The sequence below is a fragment of the Martes martes genome, assembly GCF_963455335.1.
Source record: "Martes martes genome assembly, chromosome: 9".
NCBI classification, from domain to species: Eukaryota; Metazoa; Chordata; class Mammalia; order Carnivora; family Mustelidae; genus Martes; species Martes martes.
The window spans coordinates 50,459,616-50,477,149 of NC_137896.1; the positions used below are offsets into that span (position 1 = coordinate 50,459,616).

Consider the following 17,534-nt stretch of genomic DNA (forward strand, 5'->3'; position numbering starts at 1 on the left):
CCAACAACATTAACAATTTCCTCAGAATGATTTTCATTTTCTTCTTCACTGTCATTCAGGGCTTTTCCATTAATCTTCTGTTTTCGGAAAGCTCGTGTGGTTTTTGTTTATGAAAATATATTTAAAGTAGAATAATGCCTTAAATCACAGGGGCTATGCTTTTTCTATAGCTTATTTATCTGATGTATGAATGTGATTTCAGATAGATTTGGTGTGAACTTGAGAATGTATTTTTGATTATGTTCTGAGGCCCAAAAGACTGTTTAAACTTCCTTTAGAGTCCAAATGGAAATCTATGGGATCAAGATTCGCATTCTGAGGAGACAAAAATGGAGGTGCTATCCCAACACACTTGCCCTCCAGCCCCATGGGCTGAACCTGCCCCCCCGTTCCTCCACAGAGCAGGCAGCACAGATAGCTAACCAGACAATCTCCTTTAAAACGGCTGCAGGAGGCGATCCCACTGCCACACAGTGGACATGCGGAAAAAGGGTGAGCGACTGGCATCTCCTTGTGGTTGTGCAGGGGCCTGGACTAGGAGAACCCAAAGTTCTGCTCCTGTGCAACACCCTACCATTTCATGAGGAAACCAACTGAGCAACATCTGTGGGCTGTGTCTAAAGTAGCCCAAAGAACTGATCTGAAGAAAAGCAATTCAATTCAAATATTTGCTGGGACCCCACCATAGGGCAAAGGCACCTGCCCAAGGCACCTTAAAGGCCTATAGAGTTGGAAAAGCCATTCAGGGTTCATCCTAAAGTCTGCCATCAGGGTATCTACAACCCAGTAGCTTCATGTTTATATTTAAACCCAAACTCCCTTCTGTGCTAGACTGACTATGGACACTTAAGGGTTAAAGTCAGAAAATCAAAACTCCCTTGATTTTACCATGTTGTTAGTTCCTTTTAAGTTTGTGCCTCTCACGTTGACAAAAACATAGGATAAATTCCTCAAAGTTCAGCTACGTTTCCATTAGGAAAATCAAATGCCTCTTGGTATGCTACAAATATTTCACCTACTTTAAGACACCAAAGGAAAAAACTTACTTCAGATTTACAAAGTATTAAACATTGACCTTACTATTTCTCTTCCTCCTCCTATTGTTCCTCTTTAGAGCAGAAATGCCCTTTTTGGCCAGTGACTTCCTAGTTTCTGTGATTAAGTCCACTGCAGATTTCATAAACCTGAACTCGCATGCCCAGGCACCTTCAGAGCCTGGAGCACTATTTTACTACATAAGAGGGTTCTGGAGCCTTGACACGCCTGGCCCCAGTACCACCCCCTCACCCTGCTTGTCCCAGGCCACAGACACACGTAAGCCATGTCAGCACCTCCTGTCTGTCCTCCCCTCATCTTCATGCTCTTCCTTCCTCCTCCCTCCTCTCTACCAGCAACCCTGCTGCCTCTTCCCACAGCATCAGCCCCAGCTTTCAAATCTCTCCTTCCAAACAGACAAGGTCCAAACCTACTCTTTGCAAACCAACAGCTAAAAAAATGCACAGAGCCCACCTTGACTGGTTCAGATGCTGCCCATACCTGCACACCAAGCTGAAGGCCATCACTTATGGAGTACCTGCTGTGTGCCAAGCACCATGTTCTATCTTCAAATCCTAACACTCAAAGACCCAGCCTCTTCCCTCCTCACCTCATCTTGTAGGTATAAAATGATGCTCCTTAAGAGGATTATTCCCCACAGTTATATACCTGGGAACCCTCTGCCTTCTACTTCCTAAGCTTGAGACTTCTGGACCTTTCTCCTCCCACTTGCACAAAAGTAAATACACAGCATGGAAAAAAAAAAAAAAAAACACCTTTGGAACACACAAGGTCTAAATTAACTCAGGGAGACTACAACACCTATAGAGCCAGTATATAATTCCATAGAAACCAAAGCATGTTGGATTGATTTTTTTTTTTTTTTTAAGAAAAAAGTCCTAATTATTTTTGTTTAAGGTGGTCACCTTTCAGGGGTCATCTTTTCCAAGGAGAGTGAGCCTCCTAGATGGCACAAGGACAGAAGTCCTCCAACACAACACTGTTAACATCCTCACCCACTGCCACTAAAGGAGGACCCCCATCCAAGCAGGCGTTACCTGTGCACACAACTGTTAGCCCCGGAGGGCAATGCAATCCCTGCAGCAGCCTATAACTGGGAAGGGACACAGGGAACTTCCTGGGTAAGAGAAATGCTCTATTTCTTGATCTGGGTGGTAGATATAAAAACACGTAAATCATCATGCAAATAAACTCTTACTAAAATTCAAGGCAAAGTGGGCACATGGTACTTACCAAAATTCAAGAAAATCAGTTTGGCCTGTATCCCAGGACATAGTTTGATGAGAAATGGAATGGCAACATACAACCCCAGAATACAGAGAAGTATCTTCCTCAGTCGGAACCATAGGCCCTTTCGCCTGCAAGAGAAGATCAATTAACATGTCAAAGACTGGAGGTACAATTTTGCTCCCATTTATTAATAACAGCATTATCAAAATTGGTAACCAAAATCCACACGTCCCTTTCCCCACAATAACTGGGCCAGTAATAAGACTAGCCTCCCACTTGCTTCTGTTAAAATAATTATTTTAGACAGTCTTTCAATCTGAGCTTAGAACTCTATTGCGGGCACAGGGGGAGAGTACACAGCTTCTCCTGAAAGCTAGTAGACCGTCCTGATGATATCCTATGCTCGCCCTGCGATCAGAACACAGCATAGACCTCAATCAGCTCCTCACCAAGTGCCAAACCTGAAATCAGAGAGTAACAGCAGCTTCATCTCAGTAAAGTGGCTGGCTCTAGGCCTCATGATCACTGTCCTGCAGCCAGCCGCAGGCATGCGCTGCCCGTGGGCTCCTTGTGGGAGGCTGAAACATCAAAAGAACCTGCCCAACCAGGTCTGGGGAGTGAGTAGGGGGCTGACAATGAGACTAGCTGACACTGCCTGTCCCTGCATTCCAGCCCACAATCCATATGGCAGCACCGGAGGGAGGGCCCTTCTCCAGGCAATGCAGGCCAGGTCTCCAAACCCTCTTCTAAGCCCACCCAGGAAAAAGACTTTCTCATCCTATTCCTGATGCCTTTCCAAAAATATTCCTAGTCCAGAAGATTCTAAACTTCTTGGACTAAGGGTTTCTCTACAACTAGAAAACGGAAGACCCCAAAGAGCTTCTGTTAACATGGTTTATGTTTACGACGATTTGTCATGTAAGAAATTAAAACAAAATTTAAAAATATTTACTCATGTATCTAATAATAACAAGAAAGCCATTAAATGTTAATATAATTAACATTTGTTATTTAAAAAGTGACTATATTTTCCAATACAAAAACTTTTAGTGAGAAGAGAGGCATTAACATTTTTACAAATTTCTTTAAGCCAGACAGCTTAACAGAACACAGATGGATTACCGTCTTTGTGCTACCAAATTGTTGCGATACCACATGTCAGGTAGCATCTGGAAAACTCTGAGAGAATGAGGAAAAAAGGCAAATAATATCTTTGGGTTATTATGAAAATCATTTTGACCCTGTACACACTCTGAAAGGATCTTAGGGAGCACGCTTGGGAACCGCTGCTCTATGAACCAAGTCTAAACCTGAGTGAGGCTAAGTATTTCTTCACTATTTCCAAAATAACTATTTAAGGCAGTTTTAAATATATACCTGGAATGCTGACATATGCAATAATATGGATGCATCCCAAAAGCATTCTGCTAAATAAGACAGACATAGAAGACTATGTACTGTATGATTCAGTTTATCTAAAATTCTAGAAGAGAAAACCATAGGGACAGACAAACAGAATAGTGGTGGCTGGGGATAGAGGGAGACTGCAAGGGGCACAGGAAACTTTTAGAGTAATCAAGATAATTTTACCTGGATTGTGGTTACACATTTGTATGTGTAAATAATACCTCAACAAAGTTGATGACAAACATAGATATCTGACCGTGTAATTCATTCACTCATTCACCTGGTTTACTCAATGCTAGCTAGCACTCTTTGGGCAGCAGGCACTAAGGGAAGCAAAGGAAGGCACTTGCATCCATGCTGTGCTCCCAGCTCAGTAGGGCAGACATAGAGCTCAGAGGGAGGATGCATGCAGGGTGATCTGACCCAGTCTGGGCTGACAGAGAAGGGGCCACTGGGACAAAACACTAAGTTAGGAATATAGGAGTTAACTAGATGATGTGGAAGAACAGTTTAAAATGGTATCTTAAATTCCATGCACAATCTGCCCTTCCAATGACGAAGGGTATACAACACTGTGGTTAAAGGTGCTGGCTCTGAAGTCAGATGATCTAGTCCAACATCCAACCTACCACTTACTAGCTGTGCAATCCTGGACAAGTCACTTAACTTTCTGAGCTGTGGTTTCTTCCCTGCACCGAGGGCATAAAAGTGGTACCTCCGTTGTGGGGCTCCTGGAAGGATTACACACAGTAATGCATACAGACTGCACACATGAGTTCCAGGTCCACAATATAACTAAGCTGTCATCACCATCTTCTTATTCTCATTAAGGGAAAGAGCAGGGACTGGGCATAGTAATGGGCCTGAAAGGGAAGTCTGGGCACAATGTGAGAGGTCCAAAGAGGCCAGGAAGAATTCGGGACTTCAATCTAAGAGAAAATGGAGAGGCCACAAGAAAGAAAATAGCCTGCAATCAAATGTACAACCATCAAACGCCAGATGGAAAGCTCATGCTTGGGTCCTCTGCTCTGGCCACACTGGCCATTCCTATGTCCCCTGCACAATCTAGTCACTCACCCTCCAGAACCTGCATAAATCTGGCCATTGTAAGATATTCAAGCTGCTTGTAATTTTATGTCCTCAGAGCAAGAAAAGCATATGTCCACACAAAGACTTGATCAAAAACATTCCTGGGGGGCACCTGGGTGGTTCAGTCAGTGGGCATCTGACTCTCGGTTTTGGCTCAGGTCCCGACCTTGGAGGTCATGGGATTGAGCTCCACATCAGGCTCTGTGCTCAGTGTGGAGTCTGTTTGGGGTTCTCTCTTTCTCTTTCCCAGTGCCCCACCCCCCACTCGTGCTCATGCTTTCAAATAAATAAACAAATAAAAATTAAAAAACAAAGCCAAAAAAACCCACAAAAGTTTTATTCAAAATAGCCACTGAGATAATACAAACGTCTATCAACAGGTGAATGGATAAGTAAACCATAATCTGTCCTTAGAACAGACTACCACACAGCAAGAAAAAGGAGCCAGCTATGGATACATGCAACCACGTGGATGAAACTCCAAATAACTATGCTGAGTGAGGGGTGCCTGGCTGGCTCAGTAAAAAGAGCATATGACTCCTGATCTCGGGGTCATGAGTTCGAGCCCCACATGGGAGTACATTAAAAAACAAAATTAAATTTAAAAAAGAAAAAACCTATGCTGAGTGGAAGAAGCCCAACCGGATGGCCAGGACAGCAACAGACTTCTGCTTTGATATATCATTTCACCTAAAAAGAATTCCTGTTCATTAGTAAAACCAGCATTGTCTTTTCTGTGCTATTTCAGGGTGGTGCTTCCTCCACAGACAGTGGCTTTTCATCTTCCTCATATTTCGAAATCATGTATATAAGACAGAAACTGCCTGCTCCTTATAAAGTTAAAAGAATTTACAAAGAAGAAACAAGAGAGAAGGAGGATATAAACAACATCTGGAAAAATATATCATTTTCTTCATTTCTTCTTAAGTAATTATTACCTACTTCTTGTGACAATTTCGTTCATTTTCTCAGAAATTCCTTTAGTTGCAAACCTCACTTATTGCTGGTAGTGTTGCTATTAATGTAGTTACTCCCTGCTAGAAGCATTCCTTGTTCTTGATTACTAGTAAGAATGAACACTTCCCACACAGCTGAGTAAAGTGTCACCTCCACTTAGCACCTACTTGCGACCTGGAGTAATCAGAGGCCCACCTTTTTCCACAACACACATATCCACACAATGAGGAACAACTTTTGCCATAGGCTGCACAATGGCTCAGTGTGCTTGTCTTTAAAGGTTACTCATATTATCAGTACCATAAACAGATAACCTGAATCACTTGCCAAGAAATACAAAAGAACTGAAAAATAAATACAATGAATGGACTTAGGCTACAGCCTATCAGCTGCATTCTTGGGCATGTATTCCACAGAAATGAACTTATTTTCATGCAGGAACTTGTACATTAATGTCTACAGCAGCTATATTCAGAATAGCTCCAACTCAGATGCCTTTCAAGAGGTGAGTGGATTGGGCCCCTGGGTGGCTCAATCGTTAAGCTTCTGCCTTTGGATCAGGTCATGATCTCAGGGTCCTGGGATCAAGTCCTGCATTGCGCTCCCTGCTCAGTGAGGAGTCTGCTTCTCCCTCTCCCACTCCCCCTGCTTGTGTTCCCTCTCTTGCTGTCTCTCTCGCTCTGTCAAATAAATAAATAAAATCTTAAAAAAAAAAAAAAAAAAGAGGTGAGTGGATAAACAAACTGTCCATACTGGCCATGGAACACTACTCAGCAATAAAAAAAAATAATGAACTATTGATTGTGAAACAACTTGGATGAATCTGGGAATTATACTGAGTTTTAAAAGTCAATCAATCCCAAAAGGTCACATATTGTGTAAGCCCATCTATAAAAATGTTCTTGAAGTGACCAAGTGATAGAGATGGAGACGAGATTAGTGGTTGTCCCAGTTTAGGGATGGGAGGGAAGGGATGGGTGTGGTGATAAAGGGATAGCACGAAGGAGCCTGGCAGCGGTGGTACAGGTGAGCACCTCCATGTGGTAGTGATTCCATGACGCCACACGTGTAATGAGACTGCACAGCATTACACGCATACACACACACACACCCACACACTGAGTGTATTTTTAACTCATTGGAATCTGAATAAGCTCTATGGATTACATCAATGTCAATCTCCTAGGACTGATTTTGTACTATAGTTGTGTTGGATGTTACCTCAAACTGAAGGAGGCTGGGGGATGGGAACACTGGACATTACCGTATATTTCTGTGCAATTCCTATGAATCGATAATTATTTTGGAAAAAAAAAGGTAAAAAACAAAACAAAACAAAAACAACATAATGGGAAAAAGTAAAAAAATCTAAAAAACAGAAAGTAAAATATAAGTAATCATTAAGAAATCTGACCAATTTACTGGATTTCATGTTATCTCAGTCTGTCCAAGTAAATATTAGCTTAATTTTCACAGAGCATACAGCGAGTTCTAAGGAGTTAGTAACTTGCTCCTGGACAAGAAGCCTTGCATAGTGTGTGGGGGCTGGCTAAGGTGACCTCTGTACCCACATTCCTCCAGGCCTACTGAGTATCCTAACCACCTTCATCCTGGTCTTTCCTTCTGGAAAAGAAGCCCAAATCAGAGCACTCAACGTGCAGTCTGAGATTTTCTCTTAAATGATATTAGATCTTCAGACATTTTCTGACAAGAGACATTTTAACAATTTATTCTAGAAATTTATTCTAGAAACAATTTATTCAAGACACTTTGTGTAATTTACAACTTCCTGTTGCCTCCTACAGTAGATCCCAAAGCAATCCGTGGCTGAACTGGTTGGTAAGGATATGAGAGGGAACAAAACCTATACCTCAATGGGAGGGAGTGGTGGAGAAGGGCCAAGGAAAGGCCAAGGAGTCTGGGGAAGGAAGCCCGGAACCCACAAAGAGATATAGGGAGGCTGCAGGTTGACATTCAGCCAGTTCCAGTGTGATACTGTTGAAAGAACATACAAACAGATCAATGGAACACAGCAGTGAGCCCCAGAAATAAAGCCACATAAATATAGTTAACTGATCTCTGACAAAAGTGTAAAAGTAATACAATGGGGAAAAAAGAGTCTGGTCCACAGACAGTGCTGTAATAACTAGACATCCACATGCAAAAAAATGAATCCAGACACAGACTCACACCCCTCACAGAAATGAATTCATAATGGCCCAGAGAGCTAAACGTACAATGTGAAGCTATATAACTCCTACAAGATGGCAGAAGACAATGTAGGTGATTTGGGGCAGGGAGATGACTTGTTAGATACCACCATCAAAGGTACAGTCCACCAAAGAAATAATTGATAAGTTAGACTTTATTATTAAAATTAACAGCTTCTGCTCTGCCAAAGATAGCATTAAGAGAATGAGAAGAGAATCATCTGGGTGGCTCAGTCAGATAAGCATCTGCCTTTGATTCAGGTCATAATGTCAGGGTATTAGATCGAGCCCCACATCAAGCTCCCTGCTCAGTGGGGAGTCTGCTTCTTCCTGTCCCTCAGCCCCTTCCCCACCTGCTCATGCTCTCTCTCTCTCAAGTGAATAAAATCTTAAAAAGAGAGAGAGAGAATGGGAAGAGAAGCCACAGGCCAGGAGAAAATATTTGCAAAAGACATATCTGATAAAGGACTATTGTCTAAAATAGACAAAGGACTCTTAAAACTCAACAATGAGAAAACAACCCAATTAAAAAAAGGGCAAGAGACCTAAACAGACATTTCATCAAAAAAGATATATAGGGGCACCTGGGTGGCTCAGTGGGTTAAAGCCTCTGCCTTTGGCTCAGGTCATGATCCCAGGGTACTGGGATTGAGCCCAGCATCAGGCCCTCTGCTCAGCAAGGAGCCAGCCTCCACCACCAGCCCCCCCGCCCCGCCTGCCGCTCTTGCCTACTTGTGATCTCTGTCAAATAAATAAATAAAATCTTAAAAAAAAAAAGTTCAAACATAAGAAATACAAAATTGATTAGCAAATCCAAGAGCTTTTTCTTCAAGAAAAAATAAGAAAAGAAAAAAAAAACGAGTAAGTTTTGGGCTAAAAAGAGAATATACAAAATTAGGGATCAGAAAAGTGAGGTAACTCCATATGAGAAAATTTCTTTTAATAGAGACTATCACATGCTTTGCTAAGCTAATAAAATTTTTATAATTCAATGATACAGACCATATTGTAAGAAAACATAAACAGTGACAATCTTCTCAAATTGTTAGAAAAAAAATTAATGAAACCTATAATCAATGGAGGTACTGGGTAAAGCTATCAAAGAATTACATCCCTGGGGGCATCTGGGTGGCTCAGTTGGTTAAGCAACTGCCTTCAGCTCAGGTCATGATCCTGGAGTCCTGGGATCAAGTCCCACATCCAGCTGCCTCCTTAGCAGGGAGTCTGCTTCTCCCTCTGACCTTCTTCCCTCTCATGCTCTCTCTCTCACTCTCATTCTCTCTCAAAAAATAAATAAAATCTTAAAAAAAAAAAAAAAAAGAATTACATCCCTAACAACACTGAGCCCAGAAAGACAGACAGGCACTCCCCTCTTAACTTTTCAGAAACAGAAACAATTATCATACGCCATTAGTGGCAGAACACAGGAAACCAGGGAGAATGTTTAAAATCAAAGCTGGTTTTATAGATATTCATGTCAAAAATGGGCAGAAGACATGAACAGACACATCTCCAAAGAAAACATACAAATGACTATCAGACACATGAAAAAAATGTTCATCATCATTAGCCATCAGGGAGATTCGAATCAAAACCACATTGAGATACCACCTTATACTAGTTAGAATGGCCAAAATTAACAAGACAGTAAACAACAGGTGTTGCAGAGGATGTGGAGAAAGGGGAACCCTTTTACAGTATTGGTGGGAATGCAAGTTGGTAAAGCCATTTTGGAAAACAGTGTGGAGATTCCTCAAAAAATTAAAAATGGAGCTACCCTATTACCCTGCAATTGCACTACTGGGTAAAAGAAGGGCCATCTGCACCCCAATGTTCATAGCAGCAATGTCCACAACTGCAAAACTATGGAAAGAGCCAAGATGCCCTTCAACAGACAATGGATAAAGAAGACATGGTCCATATCTACTATGGAGTATTATGCCTCCATCAGAAAGGATGAATACCCACCTTTTGTATCAACATGGACAGGACTAGAGGAGATTATGCTGAGTGAAGTAATTCAAGCAGAGAAAGACATTTATCATATGGTTTCACCTACTTGTGGAGCATAAGGAATAACATGGAGGACATTGGGAGAAGGAAAGGAAAAGTGAGTTGAGGGAAATCGGAGGGGGAGATGAACCATGACAGACTGTGGACTCTGAGAAACAAACTGAGGGTTTTGGAGGGGAGAGGGTAGGGGGTTGGGGGAGCCTGGTGGTGGGTATTATGGAGGGCACATGTTGCATGGAGCACTGGGTGTGGTGCATAAACAATGAATCTTGGAACACTGAAAAAATAAATTTTTTTTAAAAAGCTGGTTTTAGTATAATCAACAGAATCAGTGTAGTCCCACAAAGAAAATAACTATGGGTATTAAGAAGGGCACAGATTGCATGGAGCACTGGGTGTTATATGCAAACAAGGAATCATGGAACACCGTATCAGAAACTAATGATGTATTGTATGGTGACTAACATAACACAATTAAAAAAGAAAGAAAAAGAAAATAACCAATACATTTCAAAATATAAAGAGATGCAATAATCCTGGTAGTATAAAAGCAAATTAGGTAGGAATGTAAAATAGTACAGTTGCTATGGAAAACAGCTTGGTAGCTCCTCAAAAAGTTAAACACAGAATTACCATATGATCCAGCAATTCCACTCCTGCGTAAATACCAGACGAACTGAAAACAGGGACGCAAACAAGACACCTGTAGACCAATGTTTACAGCTGCATTGTTCACAATAGCTAAAAGGTGGAAGCAACCCAAGATGAATGGACAGATGAATGGATAAACAAAATGTGATGCACATATACAGTGGAATATGATTCTGCCATAGAAAGAAATCAAAATCTGATATAACATACATGAACTTTAAAAACATTATGCAGCATGAAATAGGTCAAACACAAAAGGATAAATATTCTCTAATTCCACTTATATGAGGTAGTCCCAATAGCAAATACTTCATAAAGAACATGCCTTCAAGATCATATTCATATCTATTTCAAACCAGTAATCGAAAACAAGCAGCACTGAGGAGTACTATCACTAGAGAGAGATGATGTTCACTATCAGAGTGAGTTAACACTGCTCTGGAAGTGTAATTTAATAAAGCAAGAGAAAACAGAGTATAACCATAAAAACTGGAAGAGAAAAAATAGTTGATAGCTGTCTTCAGACAAAATCCAAAAGACTTAACTGAAAAACTATAAAAACTTACTGAGTGAAAAGATGGCCATTTGCCAAATAAACGCCAATCAATAGCTTCCCTACATACCATAAATTGCAAATTAAAATATGAATTGGAAAAGGTCCATACCACAATTAGAAAAAAGAATGTTTTTAATTCTCCAATAATCGTCTTCACAGGAAATGAGAAAACTATGGAACTTTTACAGTCAGGAGTATGAAGTAAGACTTGGTATAATGATGAAGTTGTATGTTCCTTTATGAGAAGATTTAATATTTCAAGGTATCTTTTCTTTTTGATGCTACTGTAACTAGAACCATTTCCTTAATTTCATTTTTACTGTTCCTTGTGAATGTATAGAAATACTACTGATTTTGTGCAGTTGGCCCTTAAACAACATGAGTGTTAGCTGCACCAACTCCCTTTGCAGTCAAAAACCTGATTATAACTTTCTTTGCCCCGGGGGAGGGGCCAAAGGAGAGGTAGAGAGAATCCCAAGCAGTCTCTACTCCCAGAATGGAGCCCAATGAGGGGCTGGATCTCACGACCCTGAAACCACGATCAGAGCCAAAATCAAGAGTCAGACATTTAACTGAATGAGCAACCCAGGTGACTCTGACTGAAACATTTTAAAAAACCTGATTAAAAAAAAAAACCTTTGAACTCCCTGAAAACTTAACTACTAACAACCTACTACTGACCAGAAGCCATACCTGTAACAAACAATTAACCTATATTTTACATGTTGTATGTATTATACACTATATTCTTATAATAAAGTAAGCCAGAGAAAAGGAAATGTTAAGAAAATCATAAGAAAACAGAACTGTTTTATAAAAAAAAATTCACAAGTAAGCGGACCCATGCAACTCCAACCTGCATTTTTCAAGGGTTAAGTGTATACTGATCTTGTATCCAATAACCCAGCTGTACTTACAAATTCTAATAGCTTTTTAGTAGAATTCTTATGGTTTTCTCTATATAAGACTATGTCATTTGCAGAGACAGTTGTACTTCTTCCTTTCCAATCTGGAGGGTATCTACAACTTCTTGCCAATTGCCCTGGCTTGAACCTCCCACTACAATGATGAATAGAAGTGGTGAGAGTAGGTGCGCCTGGGTGGCTCAAGTGGTTAAGCGTCTGCCTTCAGCTCAGGTCATGATGTTAGTGTCCTGGATCAAGCCCTGTGTCAGCAGGAAGTCTGTCTTCCTGCTCAGCAGGAAGTCTGCTTCTCCTTCTCCCTCTGCTGCCACCTCTACTTGTGCTTTTTCTCCCTCTCTTGCACTGTCAAATAAATAAAATCTTAAAAAAAAAAAAAAAAAAAAGAAGCGATGAGAGTAGACACCCTTGTCTTATTCTGGTTATTAGGGGGAAAGTATTCAGTCTTTGCCATGTATGACATTAGCTGTGCGGTTTTGTAGATGTCCTTTATCAGGCTAAGGAAGTTCCCTTCTATTTCTAGTTTGTTGAGTGTTTTATCACGAAAGGGTGTTGGACTTTGTCAAATGGCTTTTCTGTGTCTACTAAGATGATCATGTGGTTTTTGTCACCTATTCTATTAATATGATATATTTCATTAATTGATTTTTTTGAATGTTAAGCCAGTCCTGCAGTCCAGGGACAAATCTCACTTGTTCATGGTACTTCTTCATATTGCTGGATTTAGTCTGCTAGTATTTTGTTGTGGATTTTCACATCTATATTAATAAGAAATACCGTCTATAGCTATGTTTTCTTGCGACGTCTGTGCCTGATTTTGGTATCAAGGTAATACTAACATATAGAATAGACTGAGAAGTGTCTCCTCATCTTATGTTTTTTGGGAAAATTCATGAAGAACGGGTATTAATTATTCTCTAAATTTTTGGCGGAATTTACCAATGAGGCCACCAGGGTTTGTTTTTTGTTTGTTTTTAACTACTTCAATCTCCTTAGTTGTTACAGGTCTACTCAGAGTTCCTGTTTCTTCTTAATTCAGTTTCAGTAATTTGTATGTTTCTAGAAATTTGTCTACTTCATCAACACTATCTACTTTAGTGGCATACAATTGTTTAAAGTATGCCTTCACGACCCTTTATATTTCTGTAAGGTCAGTAGTGATGTCCCTACTTTCACTTCTGATTTTATTTGCATCTTCTGTTTCTTGGTCGGTCTACCTAGTTTGTCAATTTTGTTTCTCCGTTCAAAGAACCAACTTTGGGTTTCACCAATTTTCTCTACTGTTTTCCTATTTCTTATTTCATTAATCTCTGCTCTACTCCTCATTATTTCCTTCTGCTTGTTTTAGATTTAGTCTAGTGTTTTTCTTTTTCCAATGTTTAAGGGTAGGTTAGCTTATTGATTTGAGTCTTTTTAAAATTTTGTTATTTACAGCTATAAATTTCTAAGTAGTGCTTTAGCTACATTCCGTAAAGTTTTGGTGTGCTGTGTCTCCATTTTCATTCATCTTGAAGTAGTTTCTAATTTCCCTTGTGCTTTCTTTGATCCGTTGATTATAAGGGTCTGTTCTCATGAAACTGACCCTTACTATAAGGAATGCAATTTAAATATATGAAACACTGGTTGCTGCACTGACACTGGGAGGCTGAAAACCTTATCTAACAGTGTCACTAATCCCCTTTGAAATTCACTGAATTCATTTTATTACCCACTAATGAATGGGCTTATACCTGCAGTTTGAAAAACAACTCTACATGCCCATATTATCAGGGGTCAGGGCAGAAAGAGGGAAGAACTAGAGAGAAAGCGAGGCAGTAGAAGCTGCCCCTGGGAGTGGGAGAAGGAAGTCTTATATAATGGATGCAGACTCAGATGCCACTAGGGACCATGCAGGTAAATGGAAATACAGTAAGTGGTCTCTTCTCAGATCATGGGAACAGAACATGCCCTACTTAATGGCAGATGTCTCCACTCCGAAGTAATCTTTATACCATTTCTGGTGGTTATCATCCCTACGCTGCACTGCATAACGTGGCTCCTGGAGCTGCTGTGCCCACACCCCCGTAGAGGGGCAGCAGGCAGTCTAGGTGCAGGAGGCCGGGCAGTCTTCCACTTCTGACAAGACGGGCAAGCATGTAAGAACTTAAGGACCTGTTTTTCTTTCTTTAAACATGTTTTCAGATAATATCTGGACCAGTCTTCTCCCATTGCTTCTGTTGTCTGACTCATAAGAATTTTGAAATTGTGTATCTCTTTGCAAATTTTTAAGTTGACATCTGAAATTTGTTACAAGTTTAACAGGGTGCCTGGCTGGCTCAGCTGGAAGAGTATGCAACCCCTGATCTTGGGGTCATGAGTTCCAGCCCCCTGTTGAGCACAGAGATTACTTTTAAAAATAAAGTCTAAAAGTTATTGCGGCACCATGTTAGCTCAGTGGGAAGAACATGCAACTCTTGATCTTGTGGTTGTGAGTTCAAGCCCCATGTTAGGTGTAGAAATTACTTAAAAATAAAACAAACAAACAAAAAGTAGGGGAACCTGGGTGATGCATTTGGTTGAGTGTCCAACTCTTAATTTCTGCTCAGGTCTTGATCTCAGGGTTATGGGATTGAGCCCCACATCAGGCTCTACATTCAGCAGGGAGTCTCCTTGGGACTCTCTCTCCCTCTCCCCATGCTCTTTCTCTCAATCTCTCTCTCCCTCTCTCAAATAAATAACCTTTAAAAAAAAATTAGGGGCACCTGGGTGGCTCAGTCCGCTAAGCAACTGCCCTCAGCTCAGGTCATGATCTCAGGGATCTGGGATCGGGCCCTTCGTCAAGCTCCCTGCTCACAGGGGGCCTAGGCTTCTCCCTCTCCTCCCTGCTTGTGCTCTCTCTTGCTCTCTCTCTCAAATAAATAAAATCTTAAAAATAATTTTTTTTAGGGGTGCCTGAGTACTCAGTTGGTTGGGCATCCAACTCTTGGTTTCAGCTCGGGTCATAGTCTCTTGGGGTCCTGGGATTGGGCCCAGCCTCAGGCTCCCTACTTGGCAGAGAGTCTGCTTAAAGATTCTCTCCCTCTGCCCTACCCCTACTCGTAAGCACTCTCGTGCACTCTCTCTCTCTCTCTCTCAAATAAATAAATCTTTTAAAAACAATTTTAATTAAATAAAAGTTGTTCAGTTTAAATAGGAAATAATTTTTGGTATATGGTAAATATTGATCATTTAATATATACAACTCTTTCAAATGTATGCAACAGAATCAAAATACCATAGTGATTTAATGTGTACTATCATCCCTTCTGAAAATACATGAATATGTCAATTGTTAGGTCAAAAACCTGTGTCTCCTTTTTTCCTTGAATTTACATTCCCATTTTGCTTCCCAGAGTGTTATCTTAATGTAGTATATTTTATGTTTCAAACCATTTGTTGATATTCTTGTTATACCCCTCTTGAACAAAAATATGTGTATAAACAAAAAAATTTAAATCTCTGTACCATTAAAACTGTTTTCTTCTGGATGGAGTTATCATTACAATTATTAATACATACATTAATTAAGATGACAAATGCACATCTAAATGAGATGCATTCCACTACTTTTGCAAGTACATCCCATGTCTAGACACATAGTATTTATTGGCAGGCAGGTGTTAGTAGCATTAATTCTATTTCTGTTTTTGGTTTTTAAAATTGTAAGTGCTAAGGACTTTTTCAATCAGCAAATGGGAACTGAAATTTAGTACTCCCGCCACTAACTTTTAATTCCTTCAAGGTTACATACCAAAAATCATAGAGTGGCAAAAAATATTTTTGATGAATTGGTAGCACAATTAAGCCCCTTTTTATATTTGTTGACAGCCAAGAATTTGATACCACCTGACTTGCAAAATAATTTTTACACCATCATTAGACATTCACTTACTATTTCTCAGCTTTTACCAAGACCTGAGCCCTCTTTCCCACTCAGCCTCAACCTTGCCTCTAGCAAGGATCCCAAGAAGTCACTTCCCCAACCCTGATAACTGATCAAGCCTCTCATCCCCCCCCTTTGATGTCTCAGTCCTTGTCCTACCATTAGCAAGAATAAGGCCGATTTAGCAAGAATCCCTCCATACTTGATAATGTTTGTCCTCCTAGGAATTTTCCACCCACTGATACCCTTAACTCTACTTGTTGGCTGTAAATCCCAAGCTGTCTCCTCAAAAGGGATTCCACACAAGACTGCACATGAAACTGGCTCCCACCTGGCTCCTCCTTTTGCCTCCTCCAGGCCTCTGTCCATCCCCCAAGCCTCTCCCTTCCCACTCTAGCCCCTCACTTCCCTATGTCAGTAGGACTTCAGGGACTGCCTCCATCAGGGGCTCTCAAGGGATTCAGGAAGCAGCAAAATCAACCACCTGAGGCCCAAGAGAACTGGAAACAGGCTGGATATTCTACCCCCTCAGTTGATCTTTAGAAACACCTGGACTGCTGCTTGGTGTTTCCATAAGGTCCCTCACCCAAGCTTCCATCTACAGCCAACATTACACATCAGGGGAGATGACAATCTTAAAAGCCTCCTCCACAAATATAACAAAGAGCACCAGTCCTCATACTAAGCCCATCACTTAACTTGTTCCATCTCCCCAAAACTAAGATAAAACCATGAAGTGGGGCCAGGAACCAACTCTTACATAAGCTAATGAGTTTTTTTATTACTGTGTTTATGCCTGACTCATGGCTAGAACTTAAGAAAGAAAGCAATAAGATCTTTATTTGCATCTGTCGATATTTCATGTATGTATGTACACATGTTATGTATATATGATATTTTCCTACCTCCAGGTGGTATTACCAAATTAAGACTCCCTTAAAGGAGGTCTATTCTAATTGGCTTAGAGAGAAGTAAGCCCTGATACAAATTAAGTATTCCTAAAACTCCCAAAAATAAAGGAACTAACCCAAATGTTTTTCAAGTTCATGTGTAAAGATCAGTTTGGTATTATCAGTTTAATAAAAACAGGAATGTCTTCTAAGTTATCAGCATTAAGTATAATATTTGCCACTTGAGTTTATTAGTAAAATAATCTAATATATCTACCAGATTTTTAAGATCGTAAGAATTATAAAATCAACCTAAGAACAAATGTACAAGTAAATTTGCAATAAAAATTGTTTGATATCCATTACTTCATGCATATCAAGCACAGAAACAAAACAAAACAAAACAAAAAAACATGTATTTAACTTTCTTAGTGTTTTTGCTTTTGTAATTTTTTTTGATACCTGCCTAACCTGTGTGTTATATAGATAGTTAATAGGGAGATAACCTGATGATGGCTAGCTTTGCTTAATGTTTTATGAAATCTTCATGAACAATCCAAGCATAATTGTTAAGAACACATGTATCAGATTGATGTAAGTGAAATAAATGTATTATGATTTTTTAACAATAATTATGTTTTATAATATGTCTGC

General features: G+C 40.2%; 1 protein-coding gene across 1 annotated transcript in view; it reads right to left on the bottom strand.

Moving 5' to 3' along the window:
* The window catches only part of ABHD12 (abhydrolase domain containing 12, lysophospholipase), an 87,157-nt gene that overhangs the window by 32,178 nt on the left and 37,445 nt on the right, over nt 1-17,534 (bottom strand). Inside the window, exon 2 of the mRNA XM_080813923.1 lies at nt 2,290-2,414. Coding sequence (XP_080670049.1) covers nt 2,290-2,414 — 125 coding nt within the window. The remainder of the gene's footprint in view (nt 1-2,289; nt 2,415-17,534) is intronic.